The sequence below is a fragment of the Triticum dicoccoides genome, chromosome 6B, assembly GCF_002162155.2.
Source record: "Triticum dicoccoides isolate Atlit2015 ecotype Zavitan chromosome 6B, WEW_v2.0, whole genome shotgun sequence".
NCBI classification, from domain to species: domain Eukaryota; kingdom Viridiplantae; phylum Streptophyta; class Magnoliopsida; order Poales; family Poaceae; genus Triticum; species Triticum dicoccoides.
Genome location: NC_041391.1, coordinates 299143909 through 299165022, shown reverse-complemented (window position 1 = coordinate 299165022; position 21114 = coordinate 299143909). Strand labels below are relative to the sequence as shown.

The 21114-nt window shown below is 43.8% G+C and overlaps 3 protein-coding genes and 1 long non-coding RNA gene across 7 annotated transcripts; 3 read left to right on the top strand and 1 right to left on the bottom strand.

Annotated features, from left to right (window-relative positions):
- Positions 1-1903: 1903 nt before the first annotated feature.
- On the top strand, positions 1904-6743 carry LOC119325344 (heterogeneous nuclear ribonucleoprotein A0-like). The gene is made up of 7 exons (XM_037599095.1): positions 1904-2026; positions 2121-2327; positions 2408-2448; positions 4546-4709; positions 4840-4942; positions 5013-5182; positions 5637-6743. Exons 2-7 carry the CDS (start codon positions 2143-2145, stop codon positions 6210-6212), a joined length of 1239 nt encoding a protein of 412 aa, XP_037454992.1. The 5' UTR covers positions 1904-2026; positions 2121-2142; the 3' UTR covers positions 6213-6743.
- LOC119325345 lies at positions 2455-4077 on the top strand. The gene is made up of 2 exons (XR_005157482.1): positions 2455-3739; positions 3874-4077. It is a non-coding gene; the product is annotated as an uncharacterized LOC119325345 (long non-coding RNA).
- A 5146-nt stretch (positions 6744-11889) lies between the features above and the next one.
- On the top strand, positions 11890-13306 carry LOC119322634 (transmembrane protein 258-like). Of its 2 annotated transcripts, XM_037596121.1 has the most exons (4): positions 11890-12041; positions 12122-12216; positions 12839-12917; positions 13006-13290. In XM_037596121.1, exons 1-4 carry the CDS (start codon positions 12039-12041, stop codon positions 13051-13053), a joined length of 225 nt encoding a protein of 74 aa, XP_037452018.1. In that variant the 5' UTR covers positions 11890-12038; the 3' UTR covers positions 13054-13290. The 2 variants fall into 2 exon arrangements, with proteins under 2 accessions (XP_037452018.1, XP_037452017.1); XM_037596120.1 differs by lacking the exon at positions 11890-12041 and having other exon boundaries at positions 12116-12216; positions 13006-13306.
- A 217-nt stretch (positions 13307-13523) lies between these two features.
- On the bottom strand, positions 13524-20803 carry LOC119322633. 3 transcript variants are annotated; one of them, XM_037596117.1, is made up of 7 exons: positions 20691-20803; positions 16824-19282; positions 16153-16563; positions 15251-15326; positions 15041-15144; positions 14508-14932; positions 13524-14332 (listed from the first exon to the last, which is right to left on the bottom strand). In XM_037596117.1, exons 2-7 carry the CDS (start codon positions 19207-19209, stop codon positions 13700-13702), a joined length of 4035 nt encoding a protein of 1344 aa, XP_037452014.1. In that variant the 5' UTR covers positions 19210-19282; positions 20691-20803; the 3' UTR covers positions 13524-13699. The 3 variants fall into 3 exon arrangements, with proteins under 3 accessions (XP_037452014.1, XP_037452016.1, XP_037452015.1); XM_037596119.1 differs by having other exon boundaries at positions 15251-15299; XM_037596118.1 differs by lacking the exon at positions 20691-20803 and adding an exon at positions 20450-20615.
- Positions 20804-21114: the final 311 nt, after the last annotated feature.

Sequence of the window (21114 nt, the reverse complement as noted above, 5' to 3'; positions counted from 1 at the left end):
GTTCAAGATAGTATATTTATATGTGAGACCTCTGTTCCTTTATTACTTTTTTCACGGATTGCACCAATGACCAACGCTATGTTTGTTAACTTCCAACAAATTTTATCAACTATACTCCTTTTATGTGTAGTAATTACTCCCCATGGGATTAGCATATGATGTTTTCCTTCTTTATTTTCTTTCATTGCTAAGATTGAAACAAGAAAGCAAAGCAAAACTCGAAACTACTCTTTATTATATAGCTCTCACACGATTACATAGATAGATAGATCACGAAACAAGCAGTTGAAACTAGATCATACTAAAACTTTATTCTTCTAAATTACGAAATAACTAGGGATAGAACTAAGATAGATAATGATGATAAAAATGATGGTGATACGATACCGGGGCACCTCCACCAAGCCTGGAACAAGCCTAGGGTGGTGCCCATACTCGTGTACTCAAGTGTCTTTCTTCGGTGATGGTGGTGATGAGGTGGTAGGCTTTTCCTTCAGCTTCAATAAGTACTCCAAATTAATGTTAATCCTTCGAAGAGCATGGTTTTCTTCCTCCAGTACAATGACCTCATGAGCAAGCGATGTATTATGGGCACAAATTGCTTCAACGACCTTTATTGTATCAATTTCAAATGGAGAGAGATTATGATAAAGGGTTCGCAAGACGTCTCCCTATTTTGTAGCCTCTTATGTGGGCATGGGTTGGTTTCCTTCATGGGTCCGGCTTCCCATGACCTCCTTAGCTTCCTCCTGCTCGACGGTGTCATCCTCTCTGGACGACCACTCATAATACACTTCGCTGAAAGGATGTTTGCTCGATGAAGGTTGCACGATCCGGTGCTTGGTACGGAGCCTTCGGGGAGCCATGGCGATCTAGATCTGTCAGAAAAATAGGCTGAAACAAGAAGAGAGGAGAAACTTGCGATGCAGTGGTCAAAACAGCGAGGAGTATATATAATGATTTTTTTTTGTGCATGACAAGTAATCATGGAGAAAACAGAGTCGGGAAAGTCCACGAGGGAGCCACAAGCTCGGGAGGCGCTGATACGTCTCCGGCGTATCTATAATTTTTGATTGTTCTATGCTATTATAGTATCAATCTTGAATGTTTTATATGCAATTATATATCATTTTTTGGGACTAACCTATTAACATAGTGTCCAGTGCTAGTTGCTATTTTTTGCTTGTTTTTGGATTTTCAGAAAATCAATATCAAACAGAGAAAAAACTTTGGATTAATTTTTTCTAGACTAGAAGAGACCTTAGAAGGTTCGGGAGAAGACCTAACGAGCCATGTGGGAATGACAAGCTCGGGAGGCGCGCCCGGGGGGAGGGGGGGGCTCCCAGGCTTGTGGGCCCCTTGTGGCACCTCTTGACCTAATGCCGCCTCTATAAATTCTCAAATGTTTCCTTGACATCAGAGAGCCACCCGAATTACTTTTTCCACCGCCGCAAGTTTCTGTTCCCACGAGATCCCATTTGAAGGCCTTCTTCGGTACTCTGCCGGAGGGGAAATCGATCATGGAGGGCCTCTACATCAACCTTGCTGCCCCTTTCGATGATGTGTGATTAGTTCATCACAGACTTGCGGACCCATAACTAGTAGTTAGATGGCTTCTTCTCTCTCTTTGATTTTTCAATACAATGTTCTCATCGATGTAACATCTTTTCCGTGTCCCAAAAAAAAAATACCTTCTGTGTGTAGGGGAAACTCATTCCTGCTTGACTAATACAATGGTTTTATCCTAAAAAAAGGAATAATCCATATATATGAAGAAAAATCCTAAGGTCCAAGAGGCACCTCCTGATGAAAAAAAGAAAGAAAAAAAAGGGAATAAACCCTTTTCGTTTTGCTCATCCTCCCGTGCACGACTTTATAAGGGCCTCCGGAGCCAGTTCCGCGTTGGACTTGACCTCGCGCCGCCTCCGTTTTTCCTTTCCCCCTCTAAACCCGCACCAGAAGCAGCGCTCCTAGGGTTTGCTCCTGCCACAAACCCTACCACCAGATTGCCCGGATTCCGGCAGAGGTAATCCATCGGCCCCTCGCGCCCTCTCCCCGTCCGCGGGCTAGTATTTCCTTTCCGCTTCGTGTGGGCGCTCAGATTCCGCTGGTTGTTGCAGGCGGCGGCTGCGAGCTGGTGGCATGGCGGGTTACCCGGAGGACAACCAGCACGCCATGAACGGGTACGAGGATGAGGTCGAAGAAGTGGAGGAGGTCGACGAGGAGGGCCGCCCGGGGCGGAGGGGACGGCGAGATGGGGGCGATGGTGGTGGCTATGGCGACGCCGGTGGGGATGACGGGAGGGCTGGGGGCGGTGACTCGTCGGGGTAAGTGATTGGAACTATTTTTTTTTTGTTTGTCTTGGATTCGAGGAGTGTTGGTGTACTGATGCTTGGAGTCTTTGCAGGAAGATTTTCGTCGGAGGCGTTGCATGGGAGACAACTGAAGGTATAAGACGGCTCTTGTTCTTTCTTTCTACTTCATTCATGTCTAGGGCTGTTACATTCGTTCAAATGCCAATCTTTAATTGTCCAGCCTTTGTTAGATTCTTCATCTTGATAGAAAATCTGAAGAGAAAATTAGCTAAAACATGCCGTTCATCTCAGTGTTAGAAGTAGTGTTTTTTGAATACACTGCTGCAAATTTTCTAATGGCAGATCCGCAGATGTTAAGATACCCAGAAGTGGTCAATTCTTGTTTTACATTTTGAGGATTTGTGTAGCTATGATAGATTGATCTATTCATATGTTTTTTTGTGGGGTTGCACGTTTTGGTAATATCGTAGGTAATGCAAATTCAATAATGTTTATGGTTGGAATGTGTACCTATTAATCTTTTGTCAATCAGCTAACGGGAAAAAGTGATGTCTCGGTACACGTTGTAAAACTTACATGTGCATACTGGTCCAGTTGTTTGTACTTAGAAACAGTTTTGGTTCTTAACATCTTTCAAAGGATAGCTGTTTATACTTTGTTTTGCACTGTTGCTTTCAGGTTCAGTATAGTTGGGTTATTGCATTTGTTTGTAGTCCCATCCTAACAGAACAATTCCGTTATTTGTCTTCCGTTGTCAATTATATTAGCTTGATCACTTTTGCTTGAGGGGTTAGTCCTGGTATTTGGTTCAAGAGAAACATCGCAAACGTAAAGGTAATGGTGTTACCAGCACGCTGGTACCGTAGACGTAAACGGACAAAACTCAAACTTGTTTGGTAGCGGACTGTAACGTAATCAATTCGTCTCCAGAGAAGAAAAAAGCTAACAAATCTCAAAGGAGCAGCCATGGCAGGGCTCTCTCTGGGTCTGGCATGGTCGTGATTGCTGATGCAGAGGGGCGCCACACGGGGACGTCGCCGATGCAGTGGGAGTCTGGCGGACCATGGACACCAGGGGCTTGTCGGCGACCGCGGCAAGCAGCAGGCCCAGCGGCGACGCCGACGCCCTGTAGACGTGGTTGTCGTCAATGAACTCCTTGAAGAACAGGAACGGCGGGCACCTCGTGTTGCTGAGCCTGGCGACGGCAATGTCCACGTCGGCCTCCACGAAAACCACACCCTTCCTGGCGCAGTCCACCACCAGCTTCCGACTGGCCTCCTCGCGCAGCCAGCCGGCCAGCATGTACTAGTGCACCAGCGTCTCCGCCGTGGGCGCTGGCTGAGCCGTCGACGGCAACATGTCCAGTGATGGCGGACATGACTTAGGCGGCGGTGCGTGGGATGATAGCATGTGGTGCAAGAGAGGTGAGATCAGATTATTACGGCGTTCGTGGTGCTTCATGCGGAGGCATCGTGCGATGGTTTCTGATTACACATCATATTGGGCGTAATGAGATTACAACTAGGCTGGGACCTGATACCGTGTTATCTCATTACAGCCGGGTCGATCCAAACAAGATTCATTGTTATCCCTTACCAGCGTAAACAGGTTACAAATTGGTGAACCAAACACCTTCCTAGTTTTTGCAAACTAATACTTGAACCACTTATCAATCATGTCTTGTCTTTTTTAGTTTCGTTTGATATAAGACTATGGTTATGTTATACAGAAGATCAACAAATCTGTGGTTAGTGCATTTAACCGTATCTCTCTGCCTGTATTAAGTTTATATTGTTATTGATAGCATACATATATTTGGATGAAAGATGCTCGGGCAAGAACAACTCTCTTTCAGTTTCATCTTTGCATCTCCTTTATTTCTTCTTTATTAGTGATGTTAGAAATTTTCACTTTCGCATGTTGCACAGTAGTCTCCTTTGGATTCAGTCATATGCATTTGGTTCATGCATTAATATACTGATAGTTCTTAAATGAAGGTAGGAATGAGTTAGTTTTTAAGAACAAGGTTTTTTCCAGTACTGTTTGTGTGTCTATTGGTGCTCTTGGTTTCTGAGTAGGTTAGCTATTGTTACCGCTTTTATATGAAACGTTTCTACCTTGTTACAAACACACTGCTATTTGTTCAATACTCCCTGGTTTCTTTTTATCAATCAAGTTATTTTTCTTTCCCCAATTGACAATTGTGTATGATTTATTTGTTTGTATGTAGAATCATTCTCCAAGCATTTTGGGAAGTATGGGGCTATAACTGATTCTGTAATTATGAAGGACAAGCATACTAAGATGCCTCGTGGATTTGGATTTGTTACATTTTCTGATCCATCTGTAATAGACAAGGTTTTGGAGGATGAACACAATATAGATGGAAGAACGGTAGGATATCTTAATCTAGATTGGACGTTATGTGGGACCTCAGTGTAAATTTTATTCTTAGTTAATAGTTGCACAGTTGATTTGGAGCGTTCAGCTTCTCTGTATCTCTCTCAACTTATGAACTATTCAGGTTGAAGTCAAAAGGACAGTCCCGAGGGAAGAAATGTCCTCAAAAGAGGGCCCCAAGACAAGAAAGATCTTTGTTGGTGGGCTACCTTCGACACTAACCGAAGGTATTAGTTGCAATGACCAATCTTGAACCTATTTTGGTTATGGTAAAACTTACAAGCTTTGTAATTTCAGATGATTTGAGGGATCACTTTTCCTCGTATGGCAACATGGTTGAACATCAGATAATGGTGGATCACAGCACTGGGCGTTCAAGAGGTTTTGGTTTTGTCACTTTTGAAAGTGAGGATTCTGTCGAAAGGGTCATATCTGAGGGAAGAATGCGTGATCTTGGTGGGAAGCAGGTCTGCATTTTCTCCTGTTTCCAAACCTTTTTATTCAGTAGTTCTTCCTGAGCTCCATTATCTTAATACTCCGTCCGTTCCATAAACGACAAGAATTATGGAATGGTGGGAGTAGCAAATATGTAAGGTAAGGATAGTAGAGATAAACGAGCATGAGGATTTCTGCACCCAACTGCTCAGTATGAGATGTGCTCCAAAGTGGTCTAAGAACTTCTGATTGTGGTTCATCTTCTTGTGGTTATTTCTGCCACTGTATTGCACATGTCCTTTTTGTATTTAGAGATTTTTATGCATTGCTGGTATTTTCTTGCCGAGCCAGATGGATTGGAATGGATTGGAAACTTTTATCTCAGATGCATCTACTCGTTGATAGAAGATTATTTGTTTTACCCTCAAATTGAGCTGCTAGCTTGATAGTGCTTTTAGTTGACAATCAGAGTAATTTTCTTCGCAGGTTGAAATAAAGAAGGCTGAACCAAAGAAACATGGAGGTGATCACAGTAGCAATGGGAGATCTAGTCACTCTGGTGGTGGTGGTTACCGTAGTTCTTACCGTAGTGGTGGAGCTGCTGGTGGCGGCGGCAGTAGCAGTGGTGGTGGTGGTGGCGGCTATGGCTATGGTGCTGGTCATCGATCTGCTGCTGCAGGAAGTTATTATGATAGCACGGGATATGGTTATGGTAGAGGAGGCTATGGTGCCGCAGCCGCTGCCGCCGCCTATGGAGGCAATGCTGGATATGGGTCTGGTTTTGGTGGTGGCTATGGTGGCTCTATGTACGGTGGTGCTTATGGTGCATACGGAGCATATGGAGGCGGTGCCTATGGTGCGGGTGCTTACGGAGGCGGTGCCTATGGTGCGGGTGCTTATGGAGGTGGCGCCTATGGTGGCGGCGCTCCTGGTGGCTACGGTGCTGGTGGATATGGTAGTTATGGGGGAGGGGGAGGGGGAGCAGGAGCAGGGGGTGCTGCTGGTGGTGGTGGGAGTGCAGGTGGTCGGGGCTCTAGCAGGTACCATCCCTATGGGAAATGAGTGTAAACCCCCTGTGGTTTTTTCTAGGATGCAATAAGCGCACTCATCTCCATGGGATCTCCTAGAAGTTGGGCATTCATCTCCTAGAAGTTGGGCATTCATCTTGAGTTACCTAATCAGAGGCATCAGAACATTTTTGGTTTTGTTGAATTAAAGTCGTAACCAGGGACAAGTGTAATCTTTGTTGCTGAGCCTGCCCGTAGTTTGGTGTAGCGGCTACACATTAAAGCTGTGTTGTATTCTTTAGTTTCCATATGCAGAGCGTTAGGAGACCCTGAAAACAAAGCCTTTCGTGTTAGGAACAATATTGGTTTGATAGAACTATATTTGTGCTGTAAGAGATCGTCTTTGCAAGCAGCTAGCGGTTGCCATCTGAGCTTACATGTAGGGAAGCCTTTAAACTGTTTGGTTTATGCTTCTGGCTGTTTGATGCATTTTGATATGGTAGGTTATGTATATAGTCATTGCTAATCCTCGGAACCCAGGAATGCGTTCTGGGTGTAAAGGAAAATGGTTTTATGACTTGTGGCACTGATAATGTTTGCAAATTTAATTGTTGATATGATATATTGTCTGGTAACATTTGCCCCTGTTACGTAAACTTTTTTTCACTCTGATAACATTTGTTCATCAGGAGTTGAAAGCCCTGAATAAAAGGGCATCTCCAACGGCCAACCCAAGATGTCCTGTTTATTTTTTACACCTAGAGCACTCAAATAATTAAAGATAAATATCATCCTTTATCTATTGATGTTAATAGTTGCACGGACGAGCTTCTTCCGCACAATCTTGCAATGAACAGAGACTGCTGCATATGCTGATGTGTGGGTCTTAAGCATCCCAAAATAGAGTGCCAAATCCGGAGGTCGACCTGATACTGACCTTTAGAGCATATAATCGGAAATTCTGACCTGATATTGACCTTTAGAGCATATAATCGGAAATTCTTCCATTGCTGGATCCGAACATACCTGACCATCCTCTTGCATCTGATAGTGTCATGAGCTATGTCTTTGGTAATTGATTCTCTCAAGTACTCTAACCCATAGTTCACCAACAAATGAATTGTAGATGTTATTTGTGCATCTTTGCATCTGGTCCAAACACCTTGACCTGATAACCCATAGTTCACCAACAAATGAATTGTAGATGTTATTTGTGCATCTTTGCATCCATGCATGCTAAGAAACCATGTCTTGCAATTGAGTGTGCGTCACATTGTTGTTTGTACAACATTAGGAACCAATTAGATCATTTGTTAGTTAGCTATAGTTAACAACGAAACCTTAAGTTACGAGTCACTAATAAGTCAAGACTTATCTAAACTGTTCTAACAAAAGAATATAGAAAATACAACAAATCACAAGGACTAAAGTGTCAGTCAAAAAAAAACTGAAGTGTCAAATGCACATGCATTTGAATTGGATCATAAGGATTCTGAAAAACTGAAGTTATTCATATTACGTTCAATGGTTCCATCTACGATAATAAAAGGACATAAATACTCTATAGCATATATGTTCATGTGCTGATGAATTCAAATAGACACTAGAAATTTGGGGATGACCTTTGCCAATTATCATACATGTCCTTTAACACACAACTATCATACATTTCCAAACAATTGTATTCAATAATACAAATGAACTACAAAAGGACTTCAAAAATGATACATTACAAGTTATTACAAATATACAATTGCATTCAATAATACAAATGAATTACAAAAGGACTTTAAAAAGGATACATTACAAGTTATTACAAATATACAATTGGATTCAAAAGAAGCTACATTGACCATTATCCAAGTATTTCGAAAATGATCTTGATGAATAATACATGGTTATTACAAGCGAATAAAGAAATTCTAAACTAATCTTGATCTTCTCCTGTTCTTCATGATCTTCTTCCAAAACCTGCAAAAGAAACATTAAACATGGACATATTTGGTTAAGGTTAAAATGTTGCTTTCCCAGAGGGAAATGCATTTACATACGAGCTGGTACCTGAGGAATCTGGAACTAGGCTAGATCCCCGAATCAGAGAAATTTCCAGAGGGTTGAGTAGAAACAACCAACTATAGGAATAAAGGAAGTGACCAAATGAATAGTGGAAATGACCATAGGCACAGTTGATGACCAAAACCTATGTGATGATCTAGCAGGAGGAGTAGCTGATCAAGTTAACCAAAGGCATACGTAAAAAATGCAAGTAAAGGTCCATAACCTAATCCAATATACAACCCAATAGTAGAGGCATTAGTTCACAAATCTAACAACAACACAACAAAGGGAAAATGGTTAGCACTAGCTCAAGTATAGAAATTCACCAATTTAAAAGAGCCCAGCTTTAAATTTACCTAAACCCAAAAGCCAAGTGTTAATTATCAATTCCACTTGTCCATGCCAAGTCAACAGGAACATTTTTCATGAAAAAAATAAAGCCAACAATTATAGCCAAGTCACACGACAATAAGCGACCATTAGAGCAAACTTGCTAGAAGTGACACCCGGTAGCAACCCTTCTCAAGTATGGAGGTTAATACATGAGGGGATTAAAAAATTGACAATAAACTTACCACAAATGCATGGAAGCCCAAGTGGATCCCGAGGAACGACTCGCTACATCTGAATGCTTGTGTCCATGAGGACACACCCTTCGTTTGTTGGCGAGTTTTTGAAAGAGGAGCGTTCGGACTGGGACGGAGTAAAGCTGAACCATTTCTTTCTTCCTATTGATGTTGATATTATTCGCAACATTTCGATAAGCAGAAGACACTAGATGGACTTTTGGGTCTGTCACTTTGATTGTGAAGGAATTTTCTTAGTTTGCACATCATATCACATCTGGTGGGATCTAGGGATCACCGGGAGGCGTGGCTTGAACGGAGGGCCTCTGGCTCGACTCATGCCCAACAAGCAAAGATAAGGTACCAGAAAAGATCAAGCCTTCTCTTTAGGGATTAGCAAAGTGCTCATTGCCAACGACAAACGTACGATGTCACTCGAACATGGAGCCAGGTAACGGGCGCACATTGTATGGGGAGGACTCTTGGATGCACTCTCTAATCGTCTGCAACGTTGCATATTATGTGTGGGAGTTGGCAGATGAGTGTCTAGTAGAGCACATAAGTATGTCAGCTAAGCAGTACCCACACGACTTCATCAATACCACGATTGAGACCTTGAGAATAGAGGAACACGTGACGTGCTTCATTACCTTGTGGTCCATATTGTTTGCAAGATGTAAAGCTTTACATGAAGAGATCTACTAGCCCCCTTTGTCGGGTCATCCATTTGTCCAGAGCTACATAAATAACATGGAACTGGTAGAACATAATAGCAGGGAAGAAAGCTTTCTACACCAACGATGGTCGAGGAAAACTAGACTACCCCATTGATGGGAGTGATCAAAACTAAGGCCGATGCCGCGGTGGGGAAGAACCGACGAACCAACATACAGATTCAGTAGCCGTTGTTGTGAGAGATAGCAATGGAGCCTATAAAGGACCCTCACCACCTGTTTTTGAGGGGCAAATACAGCCAAAAATGCTTGAAGTCCTAGCTTGTAAACAAGCTCCATGCCTCAGTGTGGAGATTGTCGCTCAGAAGATTTTGGTAGCCAGTGATTGTCAAGGAGCAGTTAGATTTCCAAAGGAAGGAACTAAGTGTGCTTATGCCCATATCACACATGACACCGGAGAAGTTGCTCTCTTTTGTGAGTGTAGAGATCATCTTTGAAGGCCAATCGAGAAACACACTCTCTAACTCATAGATTCATCCAAGAGGTTGCATGTATGGCTAATCCACCCCCGAGGCAGTTCATCTCCTTGTAATCATAAACTTTAATTAAGGATGATGCTGATTTTTTTAAAGAAAATGTGTGTTTGTATTTTTTTGAATTTCTCAAGTTTACAACTTCATCAGAGCATCTATGGTCGGACTTGAGAAATTCGGTCCCTCAAACGCCCGCCGACGTGACCGAGCGCGTCTGCAAGGACTAACCGGTCACACCTCATACTTTGTGCTATGCATCCGACTCTCTCATTTTTCATCCCCTAAATGCATATAAACCATGCAAAAAAAAAAATCTATGTACTATGCATATCATGTTAGCCTAACTACCGCTCGTCGTCGGAGATGTCCACGACGAAGGTGCCGAGCACCGGGTAGATGGGCGCGAAGGAGGCCTCCTCCTCCTCATCCATATACTCAACCATGTCATCGGCTTCCGTGACGTTCTTTGCCTCCGCCTCGTGCAGACGACGTCGATTGGCCTCCTCCTCTGATTTCGACAGGAGGGAATCGAGGATCGCCTGTTGCTCCGCGTCCCCCACATCCTCCTCCTGCTCCTTCTGCTCGCCCTCCCCGTCCTCCTCCTACTCCTTCTGCTCGCCCTCCCCGTCCTCCTCCTCCTCCTCCTCCTCCTCCTCCAAGTCCTTCACTGGATCCACCGCATCCGAAGGTAGCCTTGCGGCGATCCGGGCTTCACACCTTGCCGAATCTTCTCAAGGAGCTGCAGTCGGCGCTCCGGCGTTAGGTATGGGTAGCTCCTTACCTGGAGGCATGGGGGCATGGCTACTAGTGGTGGCGGACGATGATTAGAAAGTGGCAGCGGCGGCGAGCGAGAGGGAGGAAATGTGGACGGGTAGGGTTTCGGTGCCGGCGATCGGCTTAAATAGCCAAGTTAGGGCACTATGCAGCTGCCAGAGCGGCGCCACGCTGTGCCATCTGTCCGACGAAGGAGGCGAGATTCAGACCATCGAGTTTCAGAGTATTTTCTTATGGGACCCCATATCCGTCCCATATTTAAACTAAATATGAGGGGTTCCAGTTAACCCGGGAGTTTGAGACCGGTTTGAGGTGCCCGTCTGGGATGTTTTTCTTTTACCGGTCACTGACCAGGCAGGCCGCCCGGGCGTTTGAGGCTGGCTTGGGGTGCTCAACTATAGATGCTCTTAGTCAGAAAATTTGTTGACTTTCTCAAAGGTGCTCACCCTCCTCCTCCTTCTGCTCGCCCTCCCCCCCCTCCTCCTCCTCCTCCTCCAAGTCCTTCACTAGATCCACCGCGTCCGAAGGTAGCCTTGCGGCGATCCGGGCTTCACACCTTGCTGAATCTGCTCAAGGAGCTGCAGTCGGCGCTCCGATATTAGGTATGGGTAGCTCTTTACCTAGAGGCATGGGGGCATGGCTACTAGTGGTAGCGGACGACTGGAAAGTGGCAGCGGCGGCGGGCGGGCGGGAGGAAATGTGGACGAGTAGGGTTTCGGTGCCGGCGATCGGCTTAAATAGCCGAGTTATGGCACTACGCAGCCTGCCATAGCGGCGCCACGCTGTGCCATCTGTCCGACGTAGGAGACGAGATTCAGACCATCGAGTTTCGAAGTATTTTCATGTGGCCATATCCGTCCCATATTTAAGCTAGATATGAGGGGTTCCGGTTAAACAGGGAGTTTGAGGCCGGTTTGAGGCGCCCGTCTGGGATGTTTTTTTTACCGGCCAGGCAGGCAGCCCGGGCATTTGAGGCGGGCTTGGGTGCCCAACTGCAGATGCTCTTAGTCAGAAAATTTGCTGACTTTGTCAAAGGTGCTCACAAATGTAAGTTACATGTGCGTGTATACAAATACAAGTGTCTGCGTCTATTCTTACATTTGTGAAAAAGAAAAATTAAAGACGTAGCGGTGCTTAACCATGGAGTAAGCCCCGGGAGCGAGCCGGCACATGCGTTTGCAATTGCACACCAGCCACTCCAAGTGTACCTGACCTGAGGACAGGGACCCCGCTTCGCGAGGAGAGGAGATCACAAGGTTCAGACTTGAGATCCGGAATGGTAAGCTTCCCCGCCTCAAATCTCTTCTAGGGTTTTGCTTCCGCCCCCCTGACTCGGGAGATGCCGTTGGCGCGATGCAGGCGTCGATCTCGAGCCCGCTGCCGGTGGCCTGGTACCCCGCGCTAGCCGTCCTCACGGTCGCCGTCGGCCTCATGCTCACCGCCTCCTTCTTCATGTGCGTGAGCAACCAACCCCTGCCTCTCCTCTTCTTCTCTCCTCCGCTCCGCTCCGCTCGTGCTTGATTCGGGTACTTGGATGTGAATTGTTCAGTGACCCAGTGGCGATTGGTTCTCGAGTCGTCGACCTGCAAGTAGAGCCGCTTATTGGCTGTTAGGATGTAGTACTATCGGATGTACGAGTAGAAAACACCAACATATTACAGGGGCACTAGTAACACAGCTATACATTGGCACTTGCATTCTATAAGTTGCACAGTTAGTGTTCAGTGCAGATGCATCAATTCACTCTTGTTTGGTACATGTGCTTCTCGTGCTCGCGCCTACTAGTGGCAATTTGCTATTGGACCTCAGGGAAAATTTGTGTGCTGCCTACATGCGCTACTGTTGTTTGGTACATGTTTTATTCTCTCTTTTTACTGACGTTTCACAACTCAATTTGCGCGTGGGTTATCGGGTATATGTTTGCAGTTCCTTGGTTGTGAGGCGAAGCAACTTCGTTCTTCGTTCATGTTGAATTACAGAGGACCATTCATAGATATGGTTATATACTTATAGATTAGTCCGTTGACAAAAGACTACCCACCATTTTGTTGATTCTTTGATCTCTCTATATGCCAGTTATGAAGCGACCGTATCCACGCGCAGCCGAAGCTTAGCCAAGGAGCTCACCACCGCAGCTGTTGCTTCCGTTTTTCTGGTGAGCCCACTAAAATGCTGATTGTTTCATCAGTTCGTATGTAGAGCTGGTTGACATATTTACGAAATTTGCTTTGTTTGTTTCACAGGGTTTTGGATCTCTTTTTGTTCTCCTGGCAAGTGGTGTTTATGTCTGACAAGGGACTTGCAGCCTATACCTACATGGACATCCAAGAATTTCTCTAGGGGAAAGGACATCAAAGATTGAAAATTCGTGTTTACATGTAGTCTTGTATTTAGAAGTTTATTTCAGTTAACCCTCGCTTCTCATGTTATATGACATATTACTATCATAATACAAATACTGAATAGAAAGATTGAGGTGCCTGTAGTTATTGCCTGCAAACTGAAGCAAAGTTAACTTTTATCAGTTTCGTACTGGTACTAACACCAGATTCATTCAGTGGAAGAACATTCTTTGATATTATAGGTGACCTACACATTCACACCCAAACCTTACTTGCTATATGTAATCTGGTCCAAAGTTCAATCCAAGCATGACCTGCATTATTTGTTCTGGCTTAAAGGATTCTGTAACCTGTGTGCATAACGTTGCTCACTAGCAGCATATGTGCACCAACACAATATAACAATAGTAGACAACAGATGAACCAACAAAACATTTCAAACAACTATTTGCACCACATTCAATTCAGTTTCAAACCACCATGACATAATACCGGAGAACTCAACAAGTTTCAATCCCACAAAACGATTCACCAACGATAGAAAAAAAAGAAGTCTAGGTAGCCATCTGTGCACCATATCCAACTACGGAATTGCTCACAGGAGGTCAGCGACGTCGGAGGGTAACTTTGCCAACTGAGTATTGCAGAACCTTTGGATGTCAGACAGAACACGCTCATCAGCACGAGCAACGAAGCTGATAGCGACACCAATCCCTCCAGGCTGTCCACTTCGTCGAACATGACGAAGGTATTGTACTGGTTGTGTTGGCAGATCATAGTTGATGACAACAGGGACCTGCACCGCGTTGGCACCACGAATGTCGGTGGTGACGAGGACACGGGATGATCCTGACCGGAGATCCTGGACGGCAACATCTCTGGCATGCTGGTCCATACCACCATGGCTTGCCGAGACGGTGTACCCCCTGCCACTGATCTTTTCGGCTAGTGACTCAACCTTCCGACGTGCGTTGACAAAGATGATGTTTTGCGTGACCACCATGGTGTCAAAAAGATCACATAATTTTTCAAACTTCAACTCTTCATCCTCAGCTTTAACATGGAACTGCTTAACAGTAAAACCCTCCAATTCTTCATCTTTCGGCACTATGACCTTCATAGGCTTATTCATGCACTTACGGCAAAGTTCGAGAGCTTCATTGGACATGGTGGTAGAGAATACACCAAACTGGATTTTGGCTGGGAGAAGCTGGATAATATCATAGATCTGCAAGAAAGATGAATGGTCACAAGTTACGAAAATAGACGCCACAAAGAATTGCATGAGGTTAACAAGGTCTATTTTTATCGTTTCAAATTAAATAGAACAAGCAATACGAGGGAAGTTTTGCAACCATTGTAATCACTATACAACGGAGCTGGTATGATGATGCAAAACCAACCTGGTTCTTCAAACCTCCTGCGAGTATTTCATCTGCTTCATCCAAGACAAGCATTCTGACGTTATCTGGACAGAGCGCTCGTGTTCTCAGCATGTCTAGAGCGCGGCTAGGAGTAGCGACAATAACCTGGGTGCTGCTGGACAAAATTTGCTTGTGCTCACGAACACTAGTTCCTCCAAGACAAGCATGAGCTTTGACACTTAGCCACTGACCAAGTGCTCCAATAACTTTCTCGGTCTCCTGTGCCAAGTCACGCGTTGGTACAAGAACCAAAGCTTGGCATTCCATGGATCCATAATCAAGTCGCTGGAGAACTCCACAGGCAAGTGTCACAGTTGTTCCAGACAGTGACTGCTGGATAACATCCAGACCCTTGCACAATGGGACAATTCCTCGTTGATGGACTAAAGAAGGCTTCTCCAGGCCTTCAAACAAAATCTCATTAAGACTTCACTATAATACATGTCGAGCCAAGAAATAATTGTACACGCAAATAAGCATCTCAACATAGTAACAGATAAACTAGGAATTACCATATGCATATATTCCTTTCAGCAGATTTTCTTGAAGACCCATCTCAACGAAACTGTCATAGATTTCATTGTATGTGTTGAACTCCTCGTAAAATTGAGTTAGCCTATACCATGCCATGTTGGAAGTAATCAAATATCCATAAATATAAATGAAACAGTAAGACAAGAAAGAGAAACAAACAGACAGAAGTAAAATATCAGATCACATACCGCGTAGTTATCTTAGAAACAGGCTGCTTTCCATCAAACCAAGCTCCTTCTGGTGTCGTTCCAGCCACGTCAACACCTTCAGAAACAGTGCAAACAAAGTACATATTAGAAAAATATTTTCTAACTCAAACTTCAATAAAGCAGGGATATTTCCCCTGTTCCATCAGAAACATTGCCGAACTTTTACAGCAAAAGGGTTTGGAAACTAAGCTCCTATTTTACTTTTTACACACAACCATACCAAAACCAATGTTTTCGAAAAGCATCAATGCACTGGATCAGAAGTTAAGTAGTACTCGCTCTGTAAAGAAATATAAGAGTGTTTAGATCACTAAAGTAGTGATTTAAACGCTCTTATATTTCTTTACAGAGGGAGTATATAAAATGGTTGAAGACAATAAAACGAAGTATTCAATAATCAAACTCTTCTAGTTTCTAAACGGGTATTTTGTCCATCAGGGTAATGTTCCCTCCACAAATTAGTAGAGCAGTTACTGTGTTCCACATAACTCATCTCACATCTCCCTAGTAGTTTTTGTATTTCATCTGTTTTAACCTTCTTTTGTTCAAGTTCATACTCTTATCCTATGTGAGCTTTTTTGTAAAGCAGTAGTGTAAGATGTTTACCTTATGTTCATGTAAATGCATGCCCCACCACAATTGGTAAGGCTGTCATCTTGCACACTCTCTACAGTCCATGTTTTGGTGTACACCCCTTTTCTTATATTCCCAATTGTGCCACTCAAAAATTGAAAATCAGTTTGCTTTTCATTTTCTCTATAGACTGGTGGTCAAATGCCAATTGGGTGTTTTCCTTCTAACCTGTGATAAAAGACTTGGTTAAGAAAAGGTTTGAAGGTATACAAATGTAACAATTTTATGCACATAGGATGTTGACTCACCTTTTGTCTGAGTTACTCTAAGCATGCATACTGAACTTCCCTTGATAGATTGTGCTCCTTCAGCTCCCACAGTCTTTGCTGCTGTTTCTGCCATTTTCATTTCTTTCTCGTGTTCCTTTTCCAATAAACTTTCTGAGTCCATCATATTGCATGTTGAGGTTGCAATCCTTGTGGCGTGACTGCTGCTCCCTGGGTTCATTCCTCTGTTCAGTTCCTTTGAAGCAAGTTGCCCCACTGTGGATCCTTTTTGCTTGGGATCACTTCCCTCATACATATTTTTTATAGGTGGCTTCTGTAAACCTTCATGGGCACTGTCAGAACTGATGTTAGCACACAAAGTGGAACCTTCTGCCGATTTTTTTTGCTTCCGATCTCTTCTTGTGTACACATTTTTTATAGATGGCTTGTGACCTTCATGGGCAGATCAGAAATGATGTCAGCAAACAAAGTGTCAACCAATTGTTATTGTGCCAAGAAAATTCACAACATACATCATATTTTTAATTATCTTTTTCAAGAACTGAGAATTCGTTTATTTCCATTTACGAAAACAATTTTAGCCCATGCTCTTGTAAGTATTTTGCTTTAAATTTGATTTGGAAAGGAGTTTATCATAACATATTTGATAAATATAGCACAGCAAAGTTCACAAATGTGCAGTTTTCACTGACCTCTGAAGACCTCTTCAATCAAGCTTGTTGAAGTTGAACTTCCACTTATGGATTGCCCACCTTCAGCTTTTGGAACATCTTCTGTAGCTCTCCCCGAGTTCGTTCTGGTATCCACTATAGCACTTGCATTGTTTTCTTTGATCTCTCCATTAGTTCTTAACTCTTCAGTGAACTTCGACACTTGCAGCAATGTAGCCATGTCTTCTGTAGCTTTTGGAATGTCTTCTGTAGCTCTCTCAGAGTTCATTCTGGTGCCCAGTATAGCACTTGCATTGTTTTCTTTGATCTCTCTATCAGTTCTTAACTCTTCAGTGAACTTCGATGCTTGCAGCAATGTAGCCATGTCTTCTGTAGCTTTTGGAATGTCTACTGTAGCTCCCTCGGAGTTCGTTCTGGTGCCCCCTATAGCACTTGCATTGTTTCCTTTGATCTCTCCATCAGTTTTAAACTCTTCAATGAACTTCGACACTTGCAGAAATGTAGCCATGTCGCAGGTCATCAGTTTCTTTTGATGTTTCTTGTCAGAACAATCTTCCAAACCCGACATATGATCACCTCTTGCCGAGCTTTCACTTGGGGATTGCCCCCCTTCTGCTGCTTTCTTCGAGTTTGTTGTGGTGGCTGCTATAGCACTTCCGCTGTTTTCCTTGATCTCTTCATCAGCTCTTAACTCTGGAATGAACTTTGCCACTTCCAGCAATGTAACTGTTTCTGTGGTTTTCAGTTCTTCTTTACATTCCTTGCCTGGGCAACTTCCCAAATCCAAAGAATAATTGCCTGCGAAATCTACTCCAATGCCCTCTAAATCCATTCCTTCATTCAGTGTTTCTGGACGTACCTCAATACCTTCTTCTCTTATAGCTGCATATTCCATCATGATGCTACCATTCCCTTCTGTGGTTTTCAGTTCTTCTTTACATTCCTTGCCTGAGCAACTTCTGAAATCCAAAGAATAATTGCCTGTGAAATCTACTCCAGTACCCTCTAAATCCATTCCTTCATTCAGTGTTTCTGCAGGTACCTCAATACCTTCTTCTCTTATAGCTGCATATTCCATCATGATGCTACCATTCCCTTCTGTGGTTTTCAGTTCTTCTTTACATTCCTTGCCTGAGCAACTTCTGAAATCCAAAGAATAATTGCCTGTGAAATCTACTCCAGTACCCTCTAAATCCATTCCTTCATTCAGTGTTTCTGCAGGTACCTCAATACCTTCTTCTCTTATATCTGCATATTCCATCATGACGCTACCATTCCCTTCTGTGGTTTTCAGTTCTTCTTTACATTCCTTGCCTGAGCAACTTCTGAAATCCAAAGAATAATTGCCTGTGAAATCTACTCCAGTGCCCTCTAAATCCATTCCTTCATTCAGTGTTTCTGCAGGTACCTCAATACCTTGTTCTCTTATATCTGCATATTCCTTCATGATGTTACCATTTCGTTCTGTGGTTTTCAGTTCTTCTTTACATTCCTTGCGTGAGCAACTTCCAAAATCCAAAGAATAATTGCCCGCGAAATCTATTCCAGTGCCCTCTAAATCCATTCCTTTATCCAGTGTTTCTGGAGGTACCTCAATACCTTCTCTTATATCTGCATATTCCTTCATGACGCAGACCTTCCGTTCTTCTACTTCCTTCCATTGCCCTTCTATCCTTCTTGCTTTGTCTTCAATCATGAACTTGACTAGTCTAGATGACCATCCAAACGCAAAGTGGTAAGAGAAAGGAGCACCAACAAGACTTCCCAACGCTATCCTCAACCTAATAGGCTCCTTATCTCCGCTTTCCAAACTTTCCTCATCCACCTCAAGCAAAACTCCAACTGCAGATGCAACTTGATATAGCTCCTTCCAGTTTCTATATGCACCTGGGACCCCATAGACCAAAAGCCACTCTCTGATCAAGTCAAGTTTCTCCCCATCACCTTCATCCCACCTTGCTACAGTAAAATTCACCTCCTTTTCATCCAGAAATGTTTCTACATTGGGAGGATTTAAACAGCTTAGTAGGTCCTCCTCTGAGTTGAAGGATGCCACGAAATTCTGTCTACCTTCTCTCTTTATATACCAGCCATCAGTCAGCTTCCAGAACTTGTTTAGTTCAATTTTCACCACTGCCGGGTCCAAGTTACAGGTATTAGATGTGATCAGCAGGCAGTGATGGTAGAATTTTTCATTTTCAACAACTTCCTTTGAAGGCTGAATCATGTAGAATGGAAACCTTGTATAATGTCCAAATAGCCGGGCCGCAGTACCCAGTTTGTCTTTTATCCTGCATTGACCCAAATTGTGTGATGTCTCTTTACAAGCAAAGCACTTCTTTTTACCAGGTAAAGTAGTTAGTTCTTGCTCCGGCGCAGTCTTATTTTCTCGACTATTACATCCCATCGCTTGTGTTGCAATCTGTATTTCTTTGGCACTTTCTGGTACAATGTGATGCCCTCTTGCTATTTATATCAACCTATACAAGCGCATATCCCAAGGGAAAAAGAGAGAGAAGTTAGGAACATATCCTTTTAAAGAAATAAAGTAAGCGCATGGAACAAAAGCGTGTTTGTTAGCTAAAACTAAAAAGGAAAGGTTTTATGGATATATCGAGCATCTATATAATATGGGAACATTTGCAACCGAAGTACTGAAATAATGTTTCGAATAGTGTCTTTGTTATAAATTTCAATCTATTAAGGTAACCCGCAGTGGTCGTGGTGGTGGGCAAAGAGAGGAGTATGCTGCGCAACCAGGTTCGATCTCTGGCTGTGGCGAGGGTCTGATTGCTCCCTTCAATTTTTGCTTATTGCATTAAAATCTTCTTTTGGCTCAACTAGGAAACAAATGGAAGTTCCAGATCTCTGAAAATCTACAGGATAAATCAACATAAACAGAACCATGCACTTGAAAAAAAAAGTACTCTCAAAATACTTGTCGTTGAACTAAAACCATGACAAGTATTTTAGAACGGAGGGAGTACTTACTAAATTTAGTACTGAATTTTCTACGAAAGCTCACCGAAGATGTCAATAATACTAGAAATGATAGATGTCAGAGACTTAATAACACCTAGAAAACATTCACGTCACGGTGAAGATACTAATCAGCACGCGAAATATGATAAAACATCACTTAAAAACATTAAATAAAACAGTGAAGACATGCCATACAATTAAATACAAAATGTTCGCTATGCACAGCCCGAATAAATAAAACCTTATAAATCGCAAAAAGAGCGGTGGAGACCGCCACCACGTGTCGACTGACCGTTCAACCGGGTTAATCTACGTCGTCCAACTCCAACGGCCACAAGACCAAGTTGCCATGTGATGGTGATGGCGATGGTCCATCAACCAAACCATCAGGCCCCAGCTCAGTCCCCTCTCCCAAATAAAATAGAGTAAATAAACCACAGGTAGCCATCATCAGATCAACTAATGGCCCCCCATTAGCCAAGCAATCATTGCATATCATAGTACAGATAAGGATTGCCCTTCTCTATAAGAAGGGCTGGACTCGAACTCGATCGGGCGCTATGGAGGGGTTGGGATCCCTAAAAAAAACGAAATGGAAAATGAACTGATGTTGGTAGTAGGATATGCGAGTAGTGAGCACGGCATGCCGGTCGGTGAGGTCTGACCTAGATCGAGGGCCCTCCTGAGCCTCCGCCGCTTCGGAAGACCAACGCCAGCGCAGGATGGGGGGGCGGCGGCGGGCGCCACGGTTTAGGGCGACCTAGGTTTTGAGGACAGGGACGGAGCTAGGGTTACAGCAGTTGAATTGGAGGCGACTCGTAGACCGTGGCAGGCTTGTGAGTCCAATTCTGGTAAGAAAAGCTAACACCTAATGCCGAGGAGGGACAGGGTAGAGCTCCGGCGTACCTCCAGGCGGTAGATCGGCCGGGGATGTTGAGGGAGGTAAACAGAAATTTTTTTCGGTCTCGATTGATGTAGGGCGATCAATCCACGTCGCCGGGGACAGTGGACTGGTGATACGACGGCGGACACCGGAGCGAAAACGCCCGGTGTGCTGGTGTACTAAAAAGGCCCTCGGGATGTTCTTTCATTTCGACCCTTCAGTCGGGATGTTCCTTCATTTCGACCCTTCACACGTTACTAATGTACAATGTACAACAAGGCCATATCTCCTTTTTCGTGAAAAACTTCCGATCTATTCATCTTCAATCATGACAGTACAACGAACACCAGAAATAATAAAAATTACATCCCGGTCCATAGACCACCTAGCGACAACTACAATCACTGAAGCGAGCCGAAGGCGCGCCGCTATCATCGCCCCTCCCTC

Excerpts from the sequence above, each read along its gene's own strand:
- LOC119325344 (XM_037599095.1), top strand. The coding sequence starts at position 2,143 with ATGGCGGGTTACCCGGAGGACAACCAGCACGCCATGAACGGGTACGAG. Across the intron at positions 2,449-4,545 it reads TGCATGGGAGACAACTGAAG|AATCATTCTCCAAGCATTTT; the intron begins GTATAAGACGGC and ends GTTTGTATGTAG. Across the intron at positions 5,183-5,636 it reads GTGATCTTGGTGGGAAGCAG|GTTGAAATAAAGAAGGCTGA; the intron begins GTCTGCATTTTC and ends TTTTCTTCGCAG.
- LOC119322634 (XM_037596120.1), top strand. The coding sequence starts at position 12,116 with ATGCAGGCGTCGATCTCGAGCCCGCTGCCGGTGGCCTGGTACCCCGCG. Across the intron at positions 12,217-12,838 it reads CTCACCGCCTCCTTCTTCAT|TTATGAAGCGACCGTATCCA; the intron begins GTGCGTGAGCAA and ends TCTATATGCCAG. Across the intron at positions 12,918-13,005 it reads CTGTTGCTTCCGTTTTTCTG|GGTTTTGGATCTCTTTTTGT; the intron begins GTGAGCCCACTA and ends TTTGTTTCACAG.
- LOC119322633 (XM_037596117.1), bottom strand. The coding sequence starts at position 19,209 with ATGGGATGTAATAGTCGAGAAAATAAGACTGCGCCGGAGCAAGAACTA. Across the intron at positions 15,145-15,250 it reads GTTTCTAAGATAACTACGCG|GCTAACTCAATTTTACGAGG; the intron begins GTATGTGATCTG and ends GGCATGGTATAG. Across the intron at positions 14,933-15,040 it reads GAAAGGAATATATGCATATG|GCCTGGAGAAGCCTTCTTTA; the intron begins GTAATTCCTAGT and ends TTTTGTTTGAAG.